Raw genomic sequence first — 26,430 nt, forward strand, 5'->3', positions numbered from 1 at the left:
ACAAACTTCCTATGTTCTTCCTCTTTCTATTTCCCATCCATCAAAGAATCAGAAGTTAAAAAAATTTACTAGCTGCTAATTCTCTGTGCGTAGGTTCCTGATTATGGGGGCTTATTAGGAGGAAGATCACTATCCTTTGACTTTGTTAAAAGAACAGTAGAATGGAACTTTTTTTCTACTAATATGCAGGGCACTAAGGGAACATTTGTTTACTTCTTTTTCCTTCTCAAAAAGGATGTGATACTTTTGCCACTTGACGCCAAAATAAGCAGTTCTCTTGAAAAAAGATTTGATTTGTTTTCACCATATTTGCTGTTTTTCTGACAGTTTCCTGATGGCAATGTGGAGTACAAATGACATCTTTGTTTTCTCTTCATCTTTTTCTTTCATCTGGTTGTTTTCACAAAAGGCAACTCTGAAACTTGAGAACACTTTGTAATAAAAAATTAAAATGAGGGGCGCCTGGGTGGCGCAGTCGGTTAAGCGTCCGACTTCAGCCAGGTCACGATCTCGCGGTCTGTGAGTTCGAGCCCCGCGTCGGGCTCTGGGCTGATGGCTCAGAGCCTGGAGCCTGTTTCCGATTCTGTGTCTCCCTCTCTCTCTGCCCCTCGCCTGTTCATGCTCTGTCTCTCTCTGTCCCAAAAATAAATAAATGTTGAAAAAAAAATTTTTTAAATAAATAAATAAATAAATAAATAAAAAATAAAATGAATGTGTTATCATGTTGTCTTCCATAGGTTGTCAAAAAAGCAGATATGATCAACAAAAATATGACACATCAGGTGCAAGCCGAGAGGGACGCACTAGCACTAAGCAAAAGTCCTTTCATTGTCCATTTGTACTATTCGCTACAGTCAGCAAATAATGTCTACTTGGTGAGTAATTTTCCATTTTTTTCTTCATTTAGCTATCACTGAATTCAGTGACTCAAGAAGAATACAGTCTCTGAGTTTATTTTTTTATTTTTAATTTTTTTTTTAATTTTTTAACCTTTATTTATTTTTGAGACAGAGAGAGAGCATGAACAGGGGAGGGGCAGAGAGAGAGGGAGACACAGAATCGGAAGCAGGCATCCAGGCTCTGAGCCATCAGCCCAGAGCCCGACGTGGGGCTCGAACTCACGGACCGCGAGATTGTGACCTGGGCTGAAGTCGGCCACTTAACCGACTGAGCCACCCAGGCGCCCCCAGCCTCTGAGTTTAGAGCACTTGCACTTGAATTCCAACTTTTGCACTTTCTAGCTTTATGACTTGACCAAGTACCCTTACCTGTTGTTTGAACCAGGGTTCACCAGAGAAAAAAGAATAAAAAAGAATAGGGTGTATGTGGTGTGTGTAGAGGGTGGGGATTTAAGGAATTGTTCTTTGTGATTGTTGGGGCTTTCAAGTTTGAAATCTGCTGGGTAGGCCAGCAGGCTGTAGACCTGAAGAGTTGGTGTTACAACGCAGATCCAAAAAGCAGTGTAGAAGCATAATTCCTTTTTCTTGGGGTGGGTAGGGTAGAGTTGGGAGGCATGGAGGACAGGCTTTTTTCTTTTAAGGCCTTCAACTGACTGGATTGGTCCCACCGAGAATATGGAGGGTCATCAGCTTTAACTCAAAGTCTACCTAGATGTTTATATCATCTAACACACCTTCATAGCAACATTTAGGTTCATGTTTCACCAAATCTCTGAGTACCATGGCTTAGCCAAAATGACACATAAAATTAACTTTCACACCTCAGTTTCCTCACCTGCAAAATGGATATAATAATAGTACTTACTTCAGAGGTTATTGTGAAATTTTAATAGGTTAATATAAAGCATGTAGAACAGTGTGGCACATGGTGCTAAAAATATTTGGCAAGTAAAGGACATATAATGGGAATACTATACAAAGTTTGGTATGTAATAAAGAAAGATTTGGGGAGGTGGTGGATATTGGGTGTGTGGACTTTGACAATTGCTTGCTTTTCATTTCTAAGGAAGAATTTGAGGAGGCAGGAATTGGTGAGGATATCTTGACTACATGTTTTAGAGATTCTTTTGATTTCTGAGATGATCTATGGATTAAATGTTTGGTGACTCCAATAGCTTCTGTTTGGTATGCACAAATGGTTTTCTATGAATGAATGGGTCTTAGGATGTAGACTTTAGACGCCAGATTCATAGTTTACCAATGGAATGCTGATTTCTTTCATAATTTGATTGCCTTCAGTAGTGGAAACCCTTTATCCTTGATATGCTGAAGCCCTCTGTGGAACTTAATTGTGCCACACTTCAACATTTTTCTATGTCAAAAACTTGAAGGGTGCCTGGGTGGCTCAGTCAGTTAAGGTTAAGATCCTGGCTCAGGTCATGATCTCACTGATCGTGAGATCTGACAGCACGGAACCTAGTTGGGATTCTGTCTCTCCCTCTCTCTCTGCCCCTCCCCTGCTTGCACGTGTGTGAGTACACATACATTTCCTCTCTCAAAATAAATAAACTTAAAAAAAATTATAAAAGTTTGAGTCTGAACAGAACTCTCATGTGGAAGAACATGATATTCAACTTCAAGTTGTAGACCTGAATGTTCAGGAAAGGTTATAAACATAGTCAAATCTAAAACTCTTTTGGTACCTGATGGTTAAATCCATTTCTAGTCTTTCAGTAAATCTGTGAGTATATTTAGACTGACATTAAATGTGGTTACAGGGACGCCTCAGTGGCTCAGTCTGTTAAGCATCTGACTCTTGATTTCACCTCAGGTTGTGATCTCATGGTTCATGATCTCATGCTTTTGTCTTGTTCCTTGTATTACACACTCAGTAAACCATCCTTAATGGTTAGATATATAAATGTAAGAGAAAATCTAGACGGTGGAAATATCCTTTGCCCTGAGGGCGCAGAACCTGCTTGGGATTCTCTCCCTTTCTGCCTGCTCACACTTTTTCTCTCTCTCATTTTTTTTTTTTTTTTTTAATGTGGTTACACAGATTTAATGGGAAGGCCAGAATATTTTGGAAAGTAAAAAGTTTTTCTAGGACAGTGGTGAGCACCTTTTCTGCATTGGGACTAATTCAGGATGGGTAAAAGATTTTTATGGGTACCTGGGTGGCTCAGTCGGTTAAGCGTCCAACTTTGGCTCAGGTCATGATCTCCTGATTCATGGGTTCGAGCCCCACGTTGGGCTCTGTGCTGACAGCTTAGAGCCTGGAGCCTGCTTCAGATTCTGTGTGTGTGTGTGTGTGTGTGTGTGTGTGTGTGTGTGTGTGTCTCTGCCCCTCCCCCACTTGCACTGTCTCTCTCAAAAATAAACATAAATAAATAAATGTTTTTTGTACAGTTTAAGTAAGTACATAAATGTGATCATATTGTAAGTACTGTTCTACTTATTTTTTTTCCACTTACTGGTGACCTCATCCTTTTTTTTTTTTAAGTAGGTTTTATTTATTTATTTTTTTGAGGGAGAAAGAAAGTACACTCGTGCAAGTGGAGGAGGGACAGAGAGAGAGAGAGAATCTTCACTTGATCTTAGCCAAAAGGCCGAGAAGTGATAGAGAATCTTAAGCCAACTCCATGGACCTGCGGGCTCAATCTCACAACCAGACCGTGAGATCATAACCTTAGCTGAAACTAAGAGTTGGATGCTTAACCAGCTGAGCCCCCTAGGTGCACCAGACCTCATCCTTTTTAATGGCTACCCAGAATTCCATAGATTTATTTAGGAATTACATAATTTTTATAACAAATATCCTATTGATGAGTTGCTTTGGGTTTTTTTACTGTTCTAAAAAACACTCCAATGAATACCTTAGCATGAATTGCAGTTCCTGTTGTAATGACCTTCTCTGTGAGAAGCTGTGAAGTTGGAGTTTGGAGAAAAGATATAAATTTGTATTGGAATTCACCCTAAATCAGTATTAAAGACAGCCCCTCTGGAGACACCTTTGCTCTGAGAAAGCCAGAGACATGGGTCTAATTTATAGGATGATTCACTGAGTCAAAAAATATATAGAGTTTCAGTAACAAGGTGAAAAATACTGTAAGACTAATTGACTTTTGGGGCACCTGGGTGGCTCAGTCAGTTAGGCCTCCGACTTCAGCTCAGGTCATGATCTCTCAGTCTGTCAGTTCGAGCCCTACGTTGGGCTCTGTGCTGACAGCTCAGGGCCTGGGGCCTGCTTTGGATTCTGTGTCTCCCTCTCTGTCTGTCCTTCCACCACTCACACTCTGTCTGTCTCTGTCTCTCTCTCTCTGTCTCGCAAAAATAAGCATTAAATTTAAAAAAGAAAAATAAAGAGTAATTGACTTTACATCTTTTACGTCTGTGGTGAGCCAAATCTGGTCCACTGTTTCTATACAGCCTGTGAGCTGAGAATAGTTTTTGCATTTTTAGAATGTTGAAAAAAAATAGGGGCGCCTGGGTGGCGCGGTCGGTTAGGCGTCCGACTTCAGCCAGGTCACGATCTTGCGGTCCGTGAGTTCGAGCCCCGCGTCGGGCTCTGGGCTGATGGCTCAGAGCCTGGAGCCTGTTTCCGATTCTGTGTCTCCCTCTCTCTCTGCCCCTCCCCCCGTTCATGCTCTGTCTCTCTCTGTCCCAAAAATAAATAAACGTTTGAAAAAAAAAATGTTTTAAAAAAAGAAAAAATCAAAGGAAGCATAATATTTTGTGATATATGAAAATTATATCAAATTTGAATTTTGATGAATAAATACATTTTATTGGAATACAACTACATCCTTTTGTTTACTTATTATCTATGGCTGCTCTTTTGCAACAACAGAAGAGTGAGGTAGTTGCCACATAGAACCACACATGGCTCACAAAGCCTAAAATACTTACTATCTGGCTCTTTACAGAAAAAGAAGGAAACACTGATGTATTCCATTCACAAAGACAATAGGGGACTAACTGTTTAATCAGACACTGCTTATGAAACAGTATGTGGTAAGACCTTACAGAGCATCAGGAAAAATTAAAAGATTAAAAACAATATCCTATTAGTTTCAGGTGTAAATCATAGCGAGTCCATCTTTTTATACATTACAAAATGATCCTCACAATAAGTCTAGTTACCATTGGTCACCAAATTTAATTGCAATGTCATTGAGTCTATTTCCTGTGCTGTACTCTCATCCCCATGACTTATGTGTTTTAAAACATTTTTGTAGAAAGAGAAAAATATATCATGAGTTCATGCTTCAATTTCCAATTCAATGGAAAATTATAGAATTTTTACTCAACATCTTTGAAAAATATATAACATGTAAAAATATTTTGAAAAAAATGTGTATTCTTTTACCCTGACTGTACAGGTTCTTAACAACATTAACATAATTATTCGTTTGCTTTAACTTACAACATTATGTATATCTGATATTTTCAAAACAACAATACCAATATTGTTTTACTAACACTAAAACAACTGGATTCAATTTAGGATTTTTTTGCAGTTCTTTTTCCCCTTGGGATATACTATCATAATTCTGGGGGTGGCTCAGTTGGTTAGGTGTCCATCCGACTCTTGATTTTGACTTAGGTCATGATCTCATGGTTGGTGAGATGGAGCCCCACATTGGGCTCTGCACTGACATTGCAGAGCCGGCTTATGATTCTTTCCTCGCTCTCTCTGCCCCTCTACCCACCCCCTCTCTCTGTCTCTCTCTGTCTCTCTGTCTCTCTCTCTCAAATACATAAATAAACTTAAAATTTTTTTTTTTTTTTTTTTTTTTTTTTTTTTTTTTTTTTTTAAAGAGAGCACGAGTAGGGGAGGGGCAGAGAGAGAGGAAGACACAGAATCTGAGGCAGGCTCTGGGCTCCGAGCTATCAGCACAGAGCCCGACTCGGAGCTCAAACTCACAAACTGTGATTCATGACCTGAGCCAAAGTCAGAAGCCTAAGTGACTGAGCTACCCAGGCACCCCAATAAACTTTTTTTTAATTCTGTTTTTTGGGGGCACCTGGGTGACTCAATTGGTTAAGCATCCAACTTCAGCTCAGGTCATGATCTCACTGTCGTGAGTTCAAGCCCTGCGTCGGGCCCTGTGCTGACAGCTCAGAGCCTGGAGCCTGCTTCAGATTCCATGTCTCCCTCTCTCTCTATCCCACCCCTGCTGGCGCTCTGTCTCTCAAAAATAAAAATAAACATAAAAAATTATAATTTCCTGCAGTTGTAAAAAATAATAATGATAAAAAATAAAATTCTGTTTTTTGAAGTTACTTGAAATAATTTTCTGAACAGTTATGAAACATGACATAGTGCTAGAGTCATTTGTTCCCCTTTCGTATCATAGATTTCTACTTAAAAAAGTGAATCCATAAAAGTACTAGAAGAAAACTTTTATAATCATAAGTTGGTGTAGGTCTTACTAAGTACAAAGTAAAACATTTTTATACAAAATACCATTTACATAGTCTAATAACAAGTTTGGAGAAAATATTGTTCAAAAGGCACACAAAGGGCTAATTTTACTACTGTGTAACAGGTTTTACACATCAATAAGAAATAATACCCAATAGAAAAATGGGCACAGAAGTGATTCACAGAAGATAATAAAAGACCAAAAATTGTGTAAAGGTCCTATATATCCCTAACGGTAAATAAAGTGAATGTTTAAACAAGTCCATTTTTTTTTTAGATTGACAAAGATAAAAAGGATCAATAACAATCGATGAGAATGTAAGAAAATAAACACTCTCATGAACTCAGATACAGGATCTATTTACTTATTTTTCTACTACTGTAAACTACTTTAAACTCTTTCACTGGCAGAGACATTTTATTCATGCTTATATTCCCAATGCTAGCACAGTGTATAACACAGATTTTGTGCTTAGTAAATGTTTTAATGATTGATATCACCAACAAACATTGACTAGTCTCTACCAGGCAAATTACTGGCCTAAAAGGGAAAGAAAGGACTTTGTTTTATTAAGTTCTTAGTAGGCAGTATCTTATACCTTAAAACGATACAAATTTTTGAGAGTAATGACTAGTGCATGTGAAAGGAATAGTATTGCAACCACATAGCAGTAGTGGATTCAGACAAGAATCAGCTATAGTCACATGATGCTAAAATCAGTGCTTGAAAATTTGTTGGGAAACAGGTTATTTACATACTCTCAAAGTATTTCCCCCATTACTTATTAATGAGCAAGGGATAAAAAAGTGCTTCTTCAATGGAGAAATCTGGAAGTTACCACCTTAACTAAGTGATCAAAGTCAACATCACCACTAATGGAACATGCTGACATTAGGTGTCCCATCTGGTGAGAGTCTCTAGGAAAGAGTCAACATCTTATTTAGTTGACTTATTTAGTATTCCTGCCAAAAATACATAGCCTGAATTAAATCGTGAGGAAATAATCAGATGTCAGGAAAGACTACCCCCCTCAAAAAAGGCAAAGGACTGTCCCAGATTTAATTTTTTTTTTTTTTAACGTTTATTTATTTTTGGGACAGAGGGAGACAGAGCATGAACGGGGGAGGGGCAGAGAGAGAGGGAGACACGGAATCGGAAGCAGGCTCCAGGCTCTGAGCCATCATCCCAGAGCCTGACGCGGGGCTCGAACTCACGGACCACAAGATCAGGACCTGAGCCCAAGTCGGACGCTTAACCGACTGAGCCACTCAGGCGCCCCAGGACTGTCCCAGATTAAAGGAGACTAAAGAGACATGACAACTAAATCCCATGCATGGGCAAGGGGATGAGGGGAAGTGCTATCTGGGATGTTTATTTAGTTACTCAGAGAAATTTGAATATGGACTATAGATTAGATAATACATTATAGTAGTGTTAAGCTCCTTGAATTTTATTCTGTAGTTATGTAAGAATATCCTTGTTAGATACATGATGAAGAATTTTGTGTCGTGACCTCTTCAACTGTATTCTCCAATTATTTAGCAAAAGCTTTAAAGCTATAAATATCAGTTGTTAATGTTGCCATGTTTTTAAAAAAGTTTTAATCTTTATTTATTTATTTTGAGAGACAGAGAGTGTGAGCAGTGGAGGTGCAGAGAGAGAGGGAGGAAGAATCCCAAGCAGGCTCCATGCTGCCAGTGCAGAGCCTGATGTGGGGCTCAAATTCACAAACCATGAGATCATGACCTGAGCTGAAATCAAGAGTCAGACACTTAACTGAGCCACCCAGGCACATCACCATATTTTTAAATTAATTTCTTTAGTCTGAATAGAAATACATGCATTTATGATATTTGTGTCAGGGCGCCTGGGTGGCTGAGTCAGTTGAGCATCTGAGGCTCAGGTCATGATCTCACAGTTCATGAATGAGTTCGAGTCCCGCATTGGGCTCTGTGCTGACCGCTCAGAGCCTGGAGCCTGCTTCAGATTCTGTGTCTCCCTCTCTCTGCCCCTTCCCTGCTCATGCTCTGTCTCTCTAAGATGAATAAACGTTAAAAAAAGAAAAAGATATTTGTATCAATAATGTTAATAATCCTATTATTTTATTATGTAACATAATAACATGTTTGTTAATTAACAAAGGTTTATTTTATATTCATATATGAGGAGAGGAAGAAAGCAAATGTGGCAAAATGCTCACAATAGGTAAATCTAGATAAAGAGTATATGGAACTGTCCTTATACCTTTTGTATAAGTCTGAATTTTTATTTAGATTAAACATTTTAATTTAAATTAAAAAAATTATATGGCAACATGAGCAAACTTGGTATTAATGTATACTGAGTGATATCAAGAAAATGTGTCTGTGCTGGGGTGCCTGAGTGGCTCAGTCAGTTAAGCATCTGACTCTTGATTTCGGCTCAGGTCATGATCTCATGGTTCATGAGTTCAAGCGCCCCACTGGGGCTGAGGCTGAGGCTCTGTCAGTGCAGAGCCTGCTTGCGGTTCTTTCTCCCTCTCTCTGCTTTTCCCCTGCTTGCACTCTCCCTCCCCCCTCTCTTTCAAAATAAATTTTAAGAAAATGTGTCTGGGGGCTCTTGGGTGGCTCAGTTGGTTAAGCGGCCCACTTCAGCTCAGGTCATGGTCTCTTGGTGCGTGAGTTCAATCCCCATGTCAGGCTCTGCGCTGACACGTCAGAGCCCAGAGCCTGCTTTAGATTCTGTGTTTCCCTCTCTCTCTCTGCCCCTTCTGCTCATGCTGTGTTTCTCTGTCTCTCTAAAAGTGAATAAAAATGTTAAAAAAAATTTTTTTAAATGTGTCTGTTATAGAACCATGCTAAGAATATATAACTAACATTCAAATAACATTTTTAAAGTTAATCATCTTGTTTGTATTTTATAATATTTATATTCCTTTTTGATAGGTAATGGAATATCTTATTGGTGGAGATGTCAAGTCTCTCTTACATATATATGGTTATTTTGATGAAGAGATGGCCGTCAAATATATTTCTGAAGTAGCCTTGGCTCTAGACTATCTTCACAGACATGGAATCATCCACAGGTAGAGACTGTTGTACAAACTATTACTTAAAAGCACAAGGTTGATGGGGGGTGGGAGGGAGGAGAGGGTGGGTGATGGGTATTGAGGAGGGCACCTTTTGGGATGAGCACTGGGTGTTGTATGGAAACCAATTTGACAATAAATTTCATATATAAAAAAAAAAAAGCACAAGTAATCAAACTATATATTAAATATTTGAGTCTGAAATATTTGCATAATCATTTGCCTATGTATCTGGGTTATCTAAAGTTTGGTAGATAACCCAGGTAAACATATTGTGTATGTTTAGAACCTCCATCAACTCTTCTTTCATCTCCCCTCCCTTTGTTTTTTTTAATATGTTGCTTTGAGCATCAGTATGCCATTTTGCTGTGAAGAATATTGAATCTTTTTTCTACTCCTTTATTGTCACACAAAAGTGCTATATTTTATAATTCAAGCTGACTTACAGTGTTTTGCTCTGTGCACAGTCATGTTCTAAAATGTCATGTTCTAAGTGGCTCTCCTCTATTAAGGCTTAATCTTACCCTCCTTGAGAGAGGTAAATATGATTTTGACTTGGCCTGAAGTTTATTTTATCTAATGAAGTTTATTTATTTTAATGGAAAAATCTAATGAATAATGCCAAAGCTAATAAAGCATTACATCAGTTAACTTTCTCATAGGTTCAAATATACAAAAGATCATTTACTTTTGAGAGTTGTTTCCCACATTTTTTTTTTTTCAACGTTTATTTATTTTTGGGACAGAGAGAGACAGAGCATGAACGGGGGGAGGGCCAGAGAGAGAGGGAGACACAGAATCGGAAACAGGCTCCAGGCTCTGAGCCATCAGCCCAGAGCCTGACGCGGGGCTCGAACTCACGGACCGCGAGATCGTGACCTGGCTGAAGTCGGACGCTTAACCGACTGCGCCACCCAAGCGCCCCTGTTTCCCACATTTTCAAAGCCAGCAATAAGTGCCTTATTTTAGAGAAAATATAGAGGGTTTGAATCTTCTCTGTAACTTTCTGGCTTTTTCCCCTGCTAATTCTAACATCAACACTAGCTCTTTTTTAGTTATCTGATACTTGTCTTTTGTATATGCAGGGATTTGAAACCAGACAATATGCTTATTTCTAATGAAGGTCATATTAAGCTAACAGATTTTGGCCTTTCCAAAGTTACTTTGAATAGAGGTAAGAAAAATAGGAGGTAAGTACCTTTTTAAAAATCCAACAAATCTTGCGCACTACATGTTATTAACTTACACTGTTTTGTTAGCTTATAATGACTAAAATTTGATTATTATTTGTTTCAAAAAAGACTAGAAAGGTATATTGGTATTTCCTTTCTATTAAAGATGAAAAATGGTAATAATTATTCCTAAATCCTTAAGGGCCCTCAAAGATCTTTGGATCTTCAAAGAAGAACTCACCATTTCTGTTCTTCTGACTTTTTGTCTCTACTGAAACTAGTTTGACCAATTAAACATCAGTTGAGTGATTAGAATGAAGTAATACCTACAGAACTTACACGGACAGGACCACCTTGATAAACTAGGGGCAGAGAAACTACACACAAGATTCACACACACAAACACACACATTTTTATGGGAGTATGTTAATTTCACTGCTAGTAATGAAAGAAATGCTAACTTAAAAAATAACAAATGAATCATTTCACACTATTAAGCTAGGCAAAAAAAAAAAAAAAAAAGAGAGAGAGAGAGAGTGAACTGAAGATCCAGAATTAATGAGACTGTAAAAGCACAGTTACACATTGTAATTAGCACAGTGCTTTCTAACGTATGTCTAACAATGTGTTTTAAGAAACAAGTTTTCATTCTTTCTGACCTAGTGACTGATTATGTCTTAGAATTTATTCTTTTTTTTTTTTTTTAATGTTTATTTATTTTGAGAGAGTACACGTGTGCAGGAGAGGGGCAGAGAAAGAGGGAGACAGAATCCCAAGCAGGCTCCACGCAGTCAGCACAGAGCCCAATGCAGGGCTCAACCTCACAACTCTGAGATCATTACCTGAGCCAGAATTAAGAGTTGGATGCTCAGCTACCCAGGTGCCCCGTCTTGGAATTTATTCTGAGGAAATGGTTCTAGAGACAAAATAATATGAACATAACTTTGTAGCAGCATTGTTTCTAAAAGAGAGAAACTAGAAAAAGTGTTAGATGAACATAAGAGAAGGGAAGCAAAAATAATATAAAAACAGGAAGGGGGACAAAACATAAGAGACTCTTTTTATATAGATAACAAACAGAGTTGCTGCAAGGGGTTGTGGGCGGGGAGATGGGCTAAATGGGTAAGGGGCATTAAGGGATCTACTCCTGAAATCATTGTTGCACTATATGTTAACTAACTTGGATGTAAATCAAAAAATTAATTAATTAATTAAAAAGTCTTAAAAAAGGTATGGATACTTGAGAGTTTATTGACTTTGTAGCATATTGTATCATCTATTAAATTGGTAGCAGATAGAAATAAATGAACAGAAAATTGGGCTTATAAATTATAAAGCATGAGATTATAATTATTTGAAATTAAATATAGATCTATAATTCTTTATCTAGGAGTAAAATTTCAAAAAGTTTTGAATACCTAATGGTTTTTCAGCTGATAATAAAATTTGGCCTGAACTGATGTGGGCTATTTATAGTTTTTATTAATTCAATTTCACATAACTACTCATACTCTTTATAACAGTAATAATAATATTTGAGTACCAGGCTGCTAGATGAAATGCCACTAAGGATGTTCCTAACTATACAGTATACTGGATATTTACCCAAAGAAACAAAAATACTAATTTGAAAAGATAATGTGCATCCTTATGTTGATTTCAGCAGTATTTACAATAGCCAAGATACGGAAGCAACCCACGTGTACATCGAAAGATGAATGGATAAAGAAGATGTGGCGTGTGCACACACACACTCACACACACACAGACACACACACAATGGAGTATTAACTTAGCCATAAAAAAGAATGAGGTCTTACCTTTTGTGACAACATGGATGAAACTAGAGGGTGTTATGCTAAGTGAGATAAGTCAAACAGAAAGACCAGTAGATTCACTTATACACAGAATCTAAAAAACAAACCAAACCAAAAAAAGTGGAGTCAGACCCATTAATACAGAGAACAAACTGATGGTTTCTTGGTGGGGGGGGCAAAAGGGCAAAATGGGTGAAAGAGAGATGGAAGGTACATGTTTCCAGTTATGGAATGAATAAGTCATGGGAATGGAAAGTATAGCATAAGGAATATAGTCAGTGGTATCATAATAGCACTGTGTGGTGACAGATGATAGCTACACTTATGGTGAGTATATCATAATGTGTAGAGTTGTTGAATCACTATGTTGTACACCTGAAACTAATGTAACATTGTGTGTCATATACTTCAATTTAAAAAAAGCAAAAAAAACACTAATTTATCACATTACCTTTCTTTTCTTTTTTTTTTTTCTTTTCATTTTCTTCTTCCTTTTTTTTTTTCTTATTTTTTGAGAGAGAGAGACAGCAAGAATCTTAAGGGGGATCTTAAGCAGGCTCCACACTCAGCACAGAGCCCAATGTGGGGCTCGAACCCACAACCCTGGGATCATGACCTGAGCTAAAACCAAGAGTCAGAGACTCAACTGATAGAGCCACCCAGGCACCCCTATCACATTACCTAAAATCTAAACATTTTTTAATTGTGAGGCAAATCTAGTTCCCTGGGTTTCAGATAAGATATTGAGAAAAGTCACAAATTATAAAAATGTTGTGTTAAGTACTATAGCCATTTAATATTTTTTATTTTTTTCATATCTCATGATTTATTTAAAATTTGGCTCCCATAGGGCACCTGGCTGGCTCAGTTTGTAAAGCATTGAACTCTTGATCTCAGTGTCATGAGTTCAATCCCCACATTGAGTGTAGAGCTTACATAAAAAATAAAAATTATAAAGATAAAATAAAGTAAAATAAAATGGATCCCAAGTAATCCTACATTTGTATTAGCATAAATAGTAATACAACAAACATCTTTTAAGTATACAGATTCTAAATTTGGTTGTTGTTGGTGGTGGTTTTTTGTTTTTTTTGTTTTTTTGTTTTGATAGTGGTAAAAAACATAATATAAAACCATTTTGAAGTGTACAGTTGGGTAGTGTTAACCATGTTCACATTGCTCTGCACCAGATCTCTAGAAATTTTTTATCTTACAAAACTGAAGCATTATACCCCGTTTTCCTGTCCCCTCAGCCCTGGCAACCACAATTCTATTTTCTGTATCTGTGAGTTTGATTACTTTAGATGCCTCATATAAGTAGAATCACAGAGTATTTGTCATTTGGTGACTGCCATATCACTTAGCATAATGTCCTCAAGGTTCATACTTGTTGCAGCATGTAGCAGAATTTCCTTCTTTTTAAAGACTGAATAACATTCCATTATACATATATATGCTATTTTTTAAAATCCATTCATGTGTCAGTAGACATTTAGGTTGCTTCTACCCCTGGCTATTGTGAATAATGCAATGGACATGAGGATGTAAATATTGTAGATCCCCTGCTCTCAATTCTTTTGTGTACTTACCTAGTAGTGGAATTCCTGTGTCACATAGTAATTCTATTTTTAATTTTTTGTGGCAACTCCATTTGTTTTTCATAGTGGCTGCACTATTTATCATACCTACCAGCAATGTACAAGGGTTCCAGTTTCTCCACATCTTTGCCAACACTACTTATTTTCTGTTTTTGATACTAACCATCCTAATGGGTATGAGGTGATACTTCATTATAGTTTTGATTTGCATTTTCCATTGATTACTAATGTTGAGCCTCTTTTCATAATCATGTTGGCAATTTGTATATCTTCTTTGGAGAAATGTCTGTCCAAGTTCTTTATCCACTTTTTAATTAGATAAGTATTGAATTTTTTATTGTTGTTGACTTATAGTTCTTTATATATTCTGTACATTAACCCCTTATCAGATAACTGGTTTGAAGATGTTTTCTCCCATTCTGTAGGTTCTTTTCATTCTTTTGACTATTTCCTTTGATGTGCGAAAGTGCTTTAGTTTGATATAGCCCCATTTGTCTATTTTTCCTTTTTGCCTGTGCTTTTGGAGTTATATCCAATAAATCACTGCCATAACATTTTTAACATTTAATTTATAAAATATTCTTCAAGATGTTTGTTGTTACCTGTTAGTCCTTCTTGCTTCATCAGTGTGTAGAATCAATAAAATTTTTTAGGTTCAAACTTTCAGTTTACCTTTAAAAGTATGATATCGGGGCGCCTGGGTGTCGCAGTCGGTTAAGCGTCCGACTTCAGCCAGGTCACGATCTCGCGGTCCGTGAGTTCGAGCCCCGCGTCAGGCTCTGGGCTGATGGCTCAGAGCCTGGAGCCTGTTTCCGATTCTGTGTCTCCCTCTCTCTCTGCCCCTCCCCCGTTCATGCTCTGTCTCTCTCTGTCCCAAAAATAAATAAACGTTGAAAAAAAAAAAAAAAGTCAGATATCACAGGGGCGCCTGGGTGGTTCAGTCAGCTGGGCATCTGACTCTTGATTTCAACTCATGTCATGATACCAGCATCATGGATCAACCCCCGCATCGGACTCCGTGCTAAGCATGGAGACTGCTTGAGATATTCTCTCTCTCTCTCTCTCTCTCTCTCTCTCTCTCAAAAAAAAGAAAAAAGTCTCATAGAAGAGTGCCTGTTGCCAGTTAGATAATACTCTTGTTTAGTGACTGAGTACTCCTTTTTTTTATGTTTGTTTTTGAGAGAGAGAATGAGAATGAAGGGAGGGGCAGAGAGTGAGGGGGACAGAGGATCTGAAGCAGGCTCTGTGCTGACAGCAGAGAGCCCAATGCAGGGCTCGAACTCACCCTAAGCTGTGAGATCAAGACCTGAGCCAAAGTAGGATGTTTAACTGACTGAGCCACCCAGGCACCTCGGTGACTCCTAATTTGGGTGTTCTATTCATTTCAGCACAAGACTCTGTTCTATCAAATTGTAATGATTTCAAGCACTTGCTTTTTTTTTTTTTTTTTTTTATAGTGTTATATTTTTGAGAGAAAGAAAGTGAGCGGGGAGAGGGGCAGAGAGAAGGAGAGAGAATCCCAACCAGACTCTGCAGTGTCATGGAGCCTGACCATAGGGCTCGATCTCAAAAATAGTGAGATCATGACCTGAGCTGAAATCAAAAGTCAGTTGCTTAACCAACTGAGCCACCCAGGTGCCCACTTTTTTTTTTTTAATAAATATTTATCTCTTAAAATTTTGTATTTGACCCCCTTCATCCATTTCTTCTACCCCCTGCTCCTGCCTGTGGCATCCACCAATCTGTTCTCTGTATCTGTGAGCTTGGTTTTGTTTTGTTTTCTTAAGATTCCATATATAAGCGAGATCATACAGTATTAGTCTTTCTCTGTCTGCTTGGTTGTATATGTTTACGGCATGGTGGCTTCACTGGATATGTTCATCTTACTCAAGCTAATTTTATAGATAACATTAATGTGGAAAGGGCAACAAAGTTCAGAAGAGATGATTATTGACTAGTAAGTCAGTGACATTGAAGTTTTTAAAGAATTTCATATACTTTTTTTTCCATACATAGATATCAATATGATGGATATCCTTACAACACCATCAATGGCTAAACCTAGACAAGATTATTCAAGAACCCCAGGACAGGTGTTATCTCTCATCAGCTCTTTGGGATTTGTAAGTACTTAATTAGAAAAAACTCACATAACATGCCCATTTAAAGTTTTAAATCTTTTTTTTTTTTTAATAAATGATCAAAATAAATTTATTTCTTTTATTTTTTTAATGTTTATTATTGATTTCTGAGAGAGAGGGAGACAGAGCATGAGTAGGGGAGGGGCAGAGAGGGAGACACAGAATCCGAAGCAGGCTCCAGGCCCTGAGCTGTTGGCACACAGACAGACGTGGGGCTGGAACTCATGCGCTATGAGATCATGACCTGAGCCGAAGTAAGATGCTGTACCAACTGAGCCACCCAGGTGCCCCTGATCAAAATAAATTTAAATATCAAGCATATTGAGTTACTTTCACATTATCTACTTAAGTGGTATAACAACAGTCTATGTATTTAGGTGGTGTTTTTGTGGAGATAAATCTTAGCATTTGTTTTTGTTTTTCTCTCTTTAATAGTACACACCAGTTGCAGAAAACAACAAAGACTCTGCAAATATTCTTTCAACCCATGTATCTGAAACATCACAGCTTTCTCAAGGACTAATTTGTCCTATGTCTGTAGATCACAAGGATACTACTCCTTATTGTAGCAAACTACTAAACTCATGTGAGTATAAAAGAAAAGGTAGTTTATTCCATTAAGTGTGTCTTTTGAGGAACAACATGTTTTTAAATTTTTTAATTTCCAATATGAGTTTGAAATGCAAATTCTTGAACAGGCTGGGGCATTCCTATATTTCCTCATGTTAATGCCATTTCTGACACAGATTGTCATATATATACATATATATATATATATATATTTTTTTTTTTTTTTTTTTTTTTAAAGAAGATTTTAAGTAATCTCTACACCCAACATAGGGCTGGAACTTAACATTGAGATCAAGAGTCACATGCTCTACTGACTGAGCCAGCCAGGCGCCCCTATTGCAGATCTTTAAGGCAACAGGATAAATTATCTAGCTAATGAGATATTCATCAATTAGCATAGTATTAGAATGATTATCAGGTAAACTTCACTGTACTGGGTCATTGGAAATCTTATATAAACAAGATGTAGTACCTGTAATATTGTGTGTCTTTATAAAATGATTTTCAAAAGATTTTGAAATAAAATAGTTGAAGCAAAGATAAATTTTTTCATTAGCACACAATAAAAAACAAAAGTAGTAGAGGAAGAGAATGGGGCATTTTATTGCACTTAACTTTACTTTCTATAACTTAGCAACACTGGATGTTTTAGTTTTCTGCACTCATGTTCTTCATCTTGGGAATACATGTTTTCATGGATGTTGCCTCATTTTGAATTTGGTCCTCAAATCTTTACATATCTAGGATATCTCACTTACAAATGAGAAAGCTAATGTTTGAAAATGTTTAATTACACACTAGTAAGTGGGTTAGCCAAGTCCTGATTGCACATACAATTCTCTGTCCACTGACCCTTTCTTCCAAATTCATGGGATCTTGTTTCTTCTGTCAAAATCACTTCTGTGGAAATCAAAATGGCTGAAAATATATATTTATAGCTTTGATAAACGCAAAACTACTAAAATACAGAATATGCCAATGTTACTATAGCCTTATTTTGAAGTGAAAATAATTGCTTCTCCCTTAGTCGTTTCTTACTGTAGTCAGAACTAGATCAGGGCAAGGCACCATGCTGGTCACTGAGTGGATATCAAGATGAGTAAAAGAATTCCTTGCCTCAAAAGAACTTGTAAGTTTGGTTGATTATAGATACAAAGGGATAACAATAGCAATCCTATAAAATAAAATCCGTAAGAAGGATACTGTGATGCAACACACAAAGTGTTAAGTGCTAACCGGAAAAATCAGGAATGGGTTTTCAATAAAGATATAGCAATAGCTCCAAGTATATTGGAAAAGGGCATTTCAGATAGAGGCATGAGCAAAGGCACGGACACTTGGAAGTATTCCATCTTCAGATAATGGGGACTAAATGCGCTAAGTGAGAATGCAGAAGCACGTGCAATGGGAAAGGAAACTTAGCAGATAGATGGGAAGGATCATTTAAGCTGTAGAAACAGGGAGTCATCAAGAGTTCCAAAGAAAGGAATGGTCTGATCATATCAGTGATCCAGAAAGAATTCATTAGCAAATACACAGTATGCACTTGGCATTGGGGTAGACACAAATTCCCACATTACTGAGGAAAGGCAGCTGAGCAGTTTAGTCAGATATCAAGGTCAGGGTCCAAGGAGTTTCAGGAGTTTCATTGAGAGGGTTTATGTACCAAAAATACCGTTGTTTTAGATGGACATTGAAATTCAACTTCTAGTTTTAAGGTGCCAAGATTTGTTAAATCAAAAAAACTGTAAGAATTTACTTGTCATGTTCACCCTCTTTGGGAAAGAGAAAAGGTGTGTGTGTGTGTGTGTGTGTGTGTGTGTGTGTGTGTGTGTGTGTATGTACACATGTATATATAATATATATCTTTTTATATACACAGAAAATCTGTGTATGCACATATAATAAAAGCATAATTGCTTATCATGTCTCATTATAAATTAAGGAACCACAAATTTAGCATCATTATATAAATAAGGAGCACGTGTCATGTAGAGGATGCTGCTTTCTTGTACTGGTTTGCTGTCAGCTAGTTCACTGTTACTTGTTGTACCCAGTAGTATTTAAAAGAAAATCCCTTATGGATGTGTGTAATTCATACTTGTATGCACATAAACCTCATTTAATTAAATACAAATTGAACTGAGTAAATTTAGTCACATTCCAATCTTAAATCATACCTGGATATAGAACATCAGTAATGCTCCTTTATCAAGAAGAGTTTCAAATTGGATAATGAATATTCAAAATGGATTTCCTCCTAATTACAACTGAATTCTTTTGTCCTGATTTTCACTTGTGAATATTGAGGGGTTTTTTTCCCCCTAAACATTGATTGGTACTTGTGTGCCAAAAACACCTGAGCCATCCTTGTGGTTTGGATAATGTTTATACAAAAAGAGTTCTGGTGTGCCGTACTTAATACTCTGCCTAATTTTCTGCAAAGTTTCAAGTTCAGTGAGGAACTCAGAAAGCTGTGACATAAGATTCAATATTTTCTCTTCCCTATAGGTCTTGAAACAGTTGCTGCCAATCCTGGGATGCCTGTGAAGTGCCTAACTTCCAATCTCCTGCAATCCAGGAGAAGGCTGGCTACGTCAAGTGCCAGCAGCCAGTCTCACACCTTTGCGTCCAGTGTGGAGTCTGAGTGCCACAGCAGTCCCACATGGGAAAAAGATTGCCAGGTGAGAGGGCCATTTATCTGAACCCAAGCCAGTTTTGTACGTCCCATTGATGATAGATACGCCTTACACGTTTTCATGTAAATTCTGTAAGGAAATGAAACTGTTACATGAACAGCAAAGTAGTCTTCATTTTCCTGTATATTCTGTCAAATTATTTTTAAATATTTCACTTCTCATTCAAGTATGGAATTATTCATGATTAATAATATATAACAAGTTTGTAGACAATTGATAGTAAATGTTTGGCTCATAGGCATCTAGATGGGCTTCTTTTTCTTTTTTAATTCCCTACCATGACTAGCTTGTTGCACTTTTTTTTTTTAAGTCGTATTCTAAAACTTATATTACTTCCTTCTACACTGTTTTCTGCCAGTTTCTCATTTAGTGGAATGGTAACTCTTCTGGATCAGAAATAACTTTTAGACCACAAAGGTAATGCAGGTGTGCCTTTAAGAGTATTTATTTGGGTATTGAGGAGGGCACCTTTTGGGATGAGCACTGGGTGTTGTGTGGAAACCAACTTGACAATAAATTTCATATATTGAAAAAAAAAAAGTATTTATTTTAGGGGCACCTGGTTGGCTCAGTCTGCTGAGCATCTCACTCTTGATTTCAGCTCAGATCATGATCCCAGGGTCTTGGGATCAAGCCCCATATCTAGCTCCATACTGAGCGTGGAACCTGCTTAGAATTCTCTCTCTCCCTCTGCCCCTCTCCCCTGCTCGTGCTCTCTCTCTCTCTCTATCTCAAAAAAAAAAAAAAAAAAAAAAAAAAAAAGTTTTTATTCTAAGGAAATTGCTTGCTAAGTGAATGGAGTCACTTAAAATTATTTTACTTCATGTATATATTTCTGTTCTTGCCTTTTTTAAGCCATTAAAGCCAATAAGTATTAAAGCTGAGAGATCCTAAAGTTTTAAATTATAATAAAGTATCCTTCATAGAGTACAGATAAAATAATGTTAGATTAGAATAATGATAATAAACAAAGAATAAACCTTCAATTTGAGTAAATAATTTAGATTGTATTTGTCCCTTATTCTCAGTAATATAGTTTTCTTCATTATTGGATATTTGTATTCTAGAAGTAAGGTCAAATTATTTTTCTCAATCTCCTCTTATAGGCTGCTCTATAGGTAATATATGCTACAGGATAAACAGATTTCCATTCTTAATACTGTTAATTCACCTCTTCCTATTCAAGAAAGTATATTGTATAATATTTCAAACTATACACAGGTTTACCTTCTTCCTCCCACTTCTGCATACTTGGGGAATGCAGTGATTAGATTATAGCAGTCTTTCTCAAGTTATGAACAGAGAGGGGTATCTGAGTGGCTCAGTTGGTTAAGCATCTGACTCTTGATTTTGGCTTAGGTTGTGATCTCACCAGTCATGAGATCTATTCCTGCATCAGGCTCTGCACTGGGCATGGAGCATGCTTGGGATTCCCTTTCTGCTTCTTACTCTGCCCCTACCCGCCTTGATCGATCTCTCAAAAAAAAAAAAAAAAGTTATAAACAGAAGAGTGACCATGGACCACAAGGGAATCCTGATAAACCCTGTGCTAATCTTTGGATGATCTTGCAGATCTATGAGTTGTAATTTAGGGATTTTTGTTATTTTTGTTCATGATCATGCACTCATTATTACTAAGTAAGTTAATAAAGTTTGATTTTCACATACCAAAAGCAGGCAGTACTTTTTACTAAAGATACACTGTAATTGAGTAATCTTGTAAAACTCCTGAATACCATGTTCCAGTTTATAATATTTTGTACAAAGCTCTGATCATACAAGAGCACTTGCAGATAGTTGGAATTCAAACAGATTTTACGAAAAGTATTTTGTTATTAATGCACTATCATTTCATCTTGTTGACAGTGAATTCTAATTCCTGTTATTTTGGGGTTTTAATTAGAAATTATTAGTTTAGCTTCATCTTTGTCAGCTTGGTTTTATTATACTTGTTTACATTAACAAAATCTTTGCCCATGATTTTCCATTAACTATGTCTTAAGTCCTGTGCATTTTATAATTCAAAACAGAATCATCTATACCGCTGTTGCCAAGCAGATATATACATAATGTAATCTTACCCTCAGTTTTGCCTCAAATTTCCCTTAATTTTGCCTGAAAATGTTGCCTATTAATTTGTCCTACTTAAATAATTTGTATCAAATATGTGTTACAGAAGACCAAAATAATATACAAATACATATTAAATTATAATACACACTGTAGTTAATTTGAATTTTAGACTAGTGTTTTACTCAAAATATATATAAATACATGCTATAATTGTTTATATTGTTTTCTAATTTTCTTTTATCATTGTTTTTTGGTTCCATTGGAAAGTGGGAATAGGTAGCATAATAGTTTATGGGGTCATTTATTCCACCTAAGTCAACAGGTTTGAAAGGTTCAAGAATCTCAGTTTTATACAACTAAAACGGTGTTTTTTCCTCCCTCTCAGGAAAGTGATGATGCACTGGGCTCTACAATGATGAGTTGGAATATAATAGAAAAGCCTTTGTGTACAAAATCTACCAATGCCATCGAGACCAAAGGTTTCAATAAAAAGGATCTTGAGTTAGCCCTTTCTCCCATTCATAACAGTGGTACCATCCCTGCGACTGGAAACTCTTGTGTAAACCCTACTAAAAAATGCTTCCCTGGGGAAGTTTCTTGGGAAGCAAGAGAACTGGATATAAATAACATTAACATGGCCACTGACAAAACACAGCCTGCTTTTCATCAGTCAGATCCATGGGCTGTGGATTCTGGTGATATGACTGAAGAGCACCTTGGGAAGAGAGGTTTTAAAAGAAATTTTGAGTTAGTTGACTCTAGTCCTTGTCAGAATATTATACAGAATAAAAAAAATTGTATAGAGCTTAAGGGGAGTAATGAAATGAGTGATGGTTGTATAAATCAAAGGACAGGCTTAACAACTGAAGTCCAAGACCTTAAGCTATCAGTATGTAGAGGTCAGCAAAATGACTGTGCTAATAAGGAGAACCTGGTCAATTCTTTCATTGATAAACAACAAACACCAGAAAAATCACCTATCCCAATGATAGCAAAAAACCTTATGTGTGAACTAGATGAAGATTGTGACAAGAATAGTAAGAAGGAGCACTTAAATTCTAGTTTTCTATGTTCTGATGATGAGAGAGCTTCTAAAAGTATTTGTATGGACTCCGATTCATCTTTTCCAGGAATTTCTATAATGGAAAGTTCTTTAGAAAGGCAGTCCTTAGATCCAGATAAAAGCATCAAAGAATCCTCTTTTGAAGAATCAAACATTGAAGTTCTACTTACGGTATCACCCAGCTGGCAAGAAAGTACCTTGGCAAAAAGTGATGAGAATCCTGCTGTCCAAGGCAGTAGCCAAAAAATGTTAGCTCCATCTTCGGAAGTGTTGAAAACATTAACCATATCTAAAAGAAATGCTGTAGCTTTTCGAAGTTTTAACAGTCCTATTAATGCATCCAGTAACTCAGAACCATCCAAAATGAGCATTACCTCTTTAGACGCAATGGATATTTCCTGTGTTTATAGTGATTCATATCCCATGGCTATAACCCCTACTCAAAAAGGAACATCCTGTATGCCATATCAGGTATGTTATAACTTTTTAACACTTTGTGTTTAGACTTTATAACAAACTATTAAAGCCAGATACTTGCCTCTCACCTGGATTGTATGAGATTTACCATAGAATTCTGTTCTGCTTATTGGGAATCTATGGATTGATTGTTGGAGGTTTTGATGCATAAAGGTAAAGCTGGTAGTAATTTTATTATTCTTAAATACAGCTCCTCCATCTGCTCTCTAGACTTTCACATATTTCCAATCACATGTTTACATATTTACAGTCACATATTTTCACCTGATGACAGCAACTCTGAGGTACAATATAGAGTCCACTCTACCTTGCTGCTTTCTAAGGATCTTCATAGACGATCTCTTTTCTTTTTAGAAACAAGTTGAAAATATATATTACCAATCTTATGTTGTTTGTGTTTTCTAAACTTTTAAACCCAAAGTTTCATTTTTTTTTCTTCCTTTGGAGAGAGATCATAAAATAGAAAGTGCAAACCCTGAATTAGGGTCACAAGACTCAGGTTGCCTATTCAGAGCTTAGTGACTTAGCAATCCCTTTCCCTTAGAGCGTGTTTATCTGCCTGTAGAATATGCTGATAACCTGTTCCGCTGGTCTCACAGAGTCCTTGTGAGATAACAATATCTTTTTTTCTTTTTTAATTTTTTATTTATTTTTGAGACAGAGAGAGAGTGTGTGAGCAGGGGAGGGGCAGAGAGAGAAGACGACTCACAGAACCAGAAGTAGGCTGTCAGCCTCCAAGCTGTCAGCACAGAACCCGACACGGGGCTCAAACCCACAAACCGTGAGATCATGACCTATTTGTTGCACTGTCCCTCAGTGACTGTTCTTAAGTTTGTATTAATCCATGCTATCAAGAGATTTTTCTTGTGGCCCCTGGGTGGCTCAGTCATTTGGGCATCCGACTTCAGCTCAGGTCATGATCTCATGGCTCGTAAGTTCAAGCCCCGCATCGGGCTCTGTGCTGACAGCTCAGATCCTGGAGCCTGTTTCGGATTCTGTGTCTCCCTCTCTCTGACCCTCCCCCATTCATGCTCTGTCTCTCTCTGTCTCAAAAATAAATAAACGTTAAGAAAAAAAATTAAAAAAAAATTTTTTTTTCTTGTGGATTTTTTCATTCTGTCTTGCATATCCTGATCTTACTGAAATAATTGGTGTTATCTAAACTATTGAATTTCACCAGCTTTCAGGACTGTTCAAAACTGATCAAGAATTTGAGTATATTTCTTATGCCCAACAGCCTAGCTTTGCTTTTGTTTTAGCAATTCTGCTCGCTGTAAAAGGAATGGAGATATTTATTGTCTATTAAACTCTTTTTAAATTAGCATACCCCAAATCAGATCAAATCAGGAACTCCATACCGAACTCCAAAGAGTGTGAGGCGAGGGGCAGCCCCAGTGGATGATGGACGAATTCTTGGAACCCCAGACTACCTTGCACCTGAGCTGTTACTGGGCAGGGCCCATGGTAAGGCTTCCATATCTTGAGTTGTTTTTTTTGTGTGTTTTTTTTTTTAATTTTTTTTTTCAACATTTATTTATTTTTGGGACAGAGAGAGACAGAGCATGAACGGGGGAGGGGCAGAGAGAGAGGGAGACACAGAATTGGAAACAGGCTCCAGGCTCTGAGCCATCAGCCCAGAGCCTGACGCGGGGCTCGAACTCACGGAGCGCGATATCGTGACCTGGCTGAAGTCGGACGCTTAACCGACTGCGCCACCCAGGCGCCCCTTTATCTTGAGTTTTTGAAGTGTTCTCTATCTTTACGTTTTCTTTTGAGGAAAAATTGTTTTAAATTTCTTTGGTACTTGGATTGCCGAGAGTTAAAAGAAAATGAACTCATGTGATGCTCTTTTCTCATAAATATGGCATTTATTTATTATGGTAAAAGAAGACATGCAGCCATTTGTTCTTTGCCTTCCGTTTCAGTCTCAGTGATCCAGAGAAACCCTACCGTCCACCTGCTCTATTATCTTCGCTCTAAATGTCTTCTTAAGGTCTGTTCCAGTTTTGGCTCAGGAATACAAAGTTGGGCCTAAACTTAAGTCGGCAGCCTGATTAGAGCTTACCTTCACTTATTCCCCCCTTACCACAAGGGTCAAGCCAGAAATGAGCCGTCTTCTGGATGCAGCCTAGGAAGACAGGATGGCATTTTTACTTAGCCTCTCTTTTTCCCCTTTGCTCTCTGAAGAACGTTCCCTTCTTGCATTCTGGAACCAACTATATTGGTTTCCTAGGACCATTGTAACAAAGTGCCACAAACTGATGGTTCAAAACGACAGGAACTTCTTGTCTGACAGTTCTGGAAGCTGGAAGTGTGAAATCAAGGTGTGGGCAGGACCATGCGCCCTCCGAGAGGTGTGAAGGAACTACCCCCACCCCTTCTAGCTTCCGGTGGTTTGCCTGCAGTCTTTGGCGTTCCTTGGCTTGCAGGTGCCACGCTGAAACCATCCCTCTTCATATGCTGCTCTCCCTGTTTCTCCATGGTCACATGGCTGTGTTTTTATAAGGACTAGTCACATTGGCTTAGGGGCCCACCCTACTCCAGTATGAGCTCATCTTAACCTACCTAATTATAAGTGCCAGTACCATATTTCCAAATGGCACGTTCCAAGGACCTCGGGACTAAGACTTCAACATGTCTTTTCTCAGAGCAAAATAATTCAGTCCATAATGTGAGCACCTTGATATTATCAGTTGCTTCCCTTTTCTTTGGGTTCTTTGGTAATCAACTGTCTCATCTTCCCCACACCCCCTCCACCCCTTCTATTTTTATTCCTGTGTTGCCTTTCTCCTTAGCATGAAAATAATTTCCATCCTTGTTCCCCTCACCATCTCCCTTCTCAAAGGTTGCCTCTTTGCCTGATATTTTTTTGCTCTGGCAATCTGACTGTTATCCCTCCATTTAACTGACACTGTTTCTTTCTTTTTTTTTTTAAGATTTTTTTTTTTATTTATATATGAAATTTATTGTCAAATTGGTTTCCATACAACACCCAGTGCTCATCCCAAAAGGTGCCCTCCTCAATACCCATCACCCACCCTCTCCTCCCTCCCACCCCCCATCAACCCTCAGTTTGCTCTCAGTTCTCAACAGTCTCTTATGCTTTGGCTCTCTCCCACTCTAACCTCATTTTTTTTTTTTTTTTTTCCTTCCCCTCCCCCATGGGTTCCTGTTCAGTTTCTCAGGATCCACATAAGAGCGAAACCATATGGTATCTGTCTTTCTCTGTATGGCTTATTTCACTTAGCATCACACTCTCCAGTTCCATCCACGTTGCTACAAAAGGCCATATTTCATTTTTTCTCATTGCCACGTAGTATTCCATAGTGTATATAAACCACAATTTCTTTATCCATTCATCAGTTGATGGACATTTAGGCTCTTTCCATAATTTGGCTATTGTTGAGAGTGCTGCTATGAACAT

General features: G+C 37.6%; 1 protein-coding gene across 3 annotated transcripts in view; it reads left to right on the forward strand.

The window, feature by feature from the left end:
- MASTL (microtubule associated serine/threonine kinase like) overlaps positions 1-26,430 on the forward strand; it is a 37,938-nt gene that overhangs the window by 2,550 nt on the left and 8,958 nt on the right. For 2 of the 3 annotated variants that reach the window (XM_040451141.1, XM_040451142.1), the window contains exons 2-9: positions 738-875; positions 9,253-9,392; positions 10,481-10,569; positions 16,000-16,106; positions 16,560-16,710; positions 19,206-19,378; positions 21,852-23,000; positions 24,329-24,470. In XM_040451141.1, the coding sequence (XP_040307075.1) occupies positions 738-875; positions 9,253-9,392; positions 10,481-10,569; positions 16,000-16,106; positions 16,560-16,710; positions 19,206-19,378; positions 21,852-23,000; positions 24,329-24,470 (2,089 nt within the window). The remainder of the gene's footprint in view (positions 1-737; positions 876-9,252; positions 9,393-10,480; positions 10,570-15,999; positions 16,107-16,559; positions 16,711-19,205; positions 19,379-21,851; positions 23,001-24,328; positions 24,471-26,430) is intronic. The other variant, XM_040451143.1, reaches the window with a different exon arrangement.

This window comes from Herpailurus yagouaroundi, unplaced genomic scaffold (genome assembly GCF_014898765.1).
Source record: "Herpailurus yagouaroundi ecotype Mexico unplaced genomic scaffold, PumYag 203, whole genome shotgun sequence".
NCBI classification, from domain to species: domain Eukaryota; kingdom Metazoa; phylum Chordata; class Mammalia; order Carnivora; family Felidae; genus Herpailurus; species Herpailurus yagouaroundi.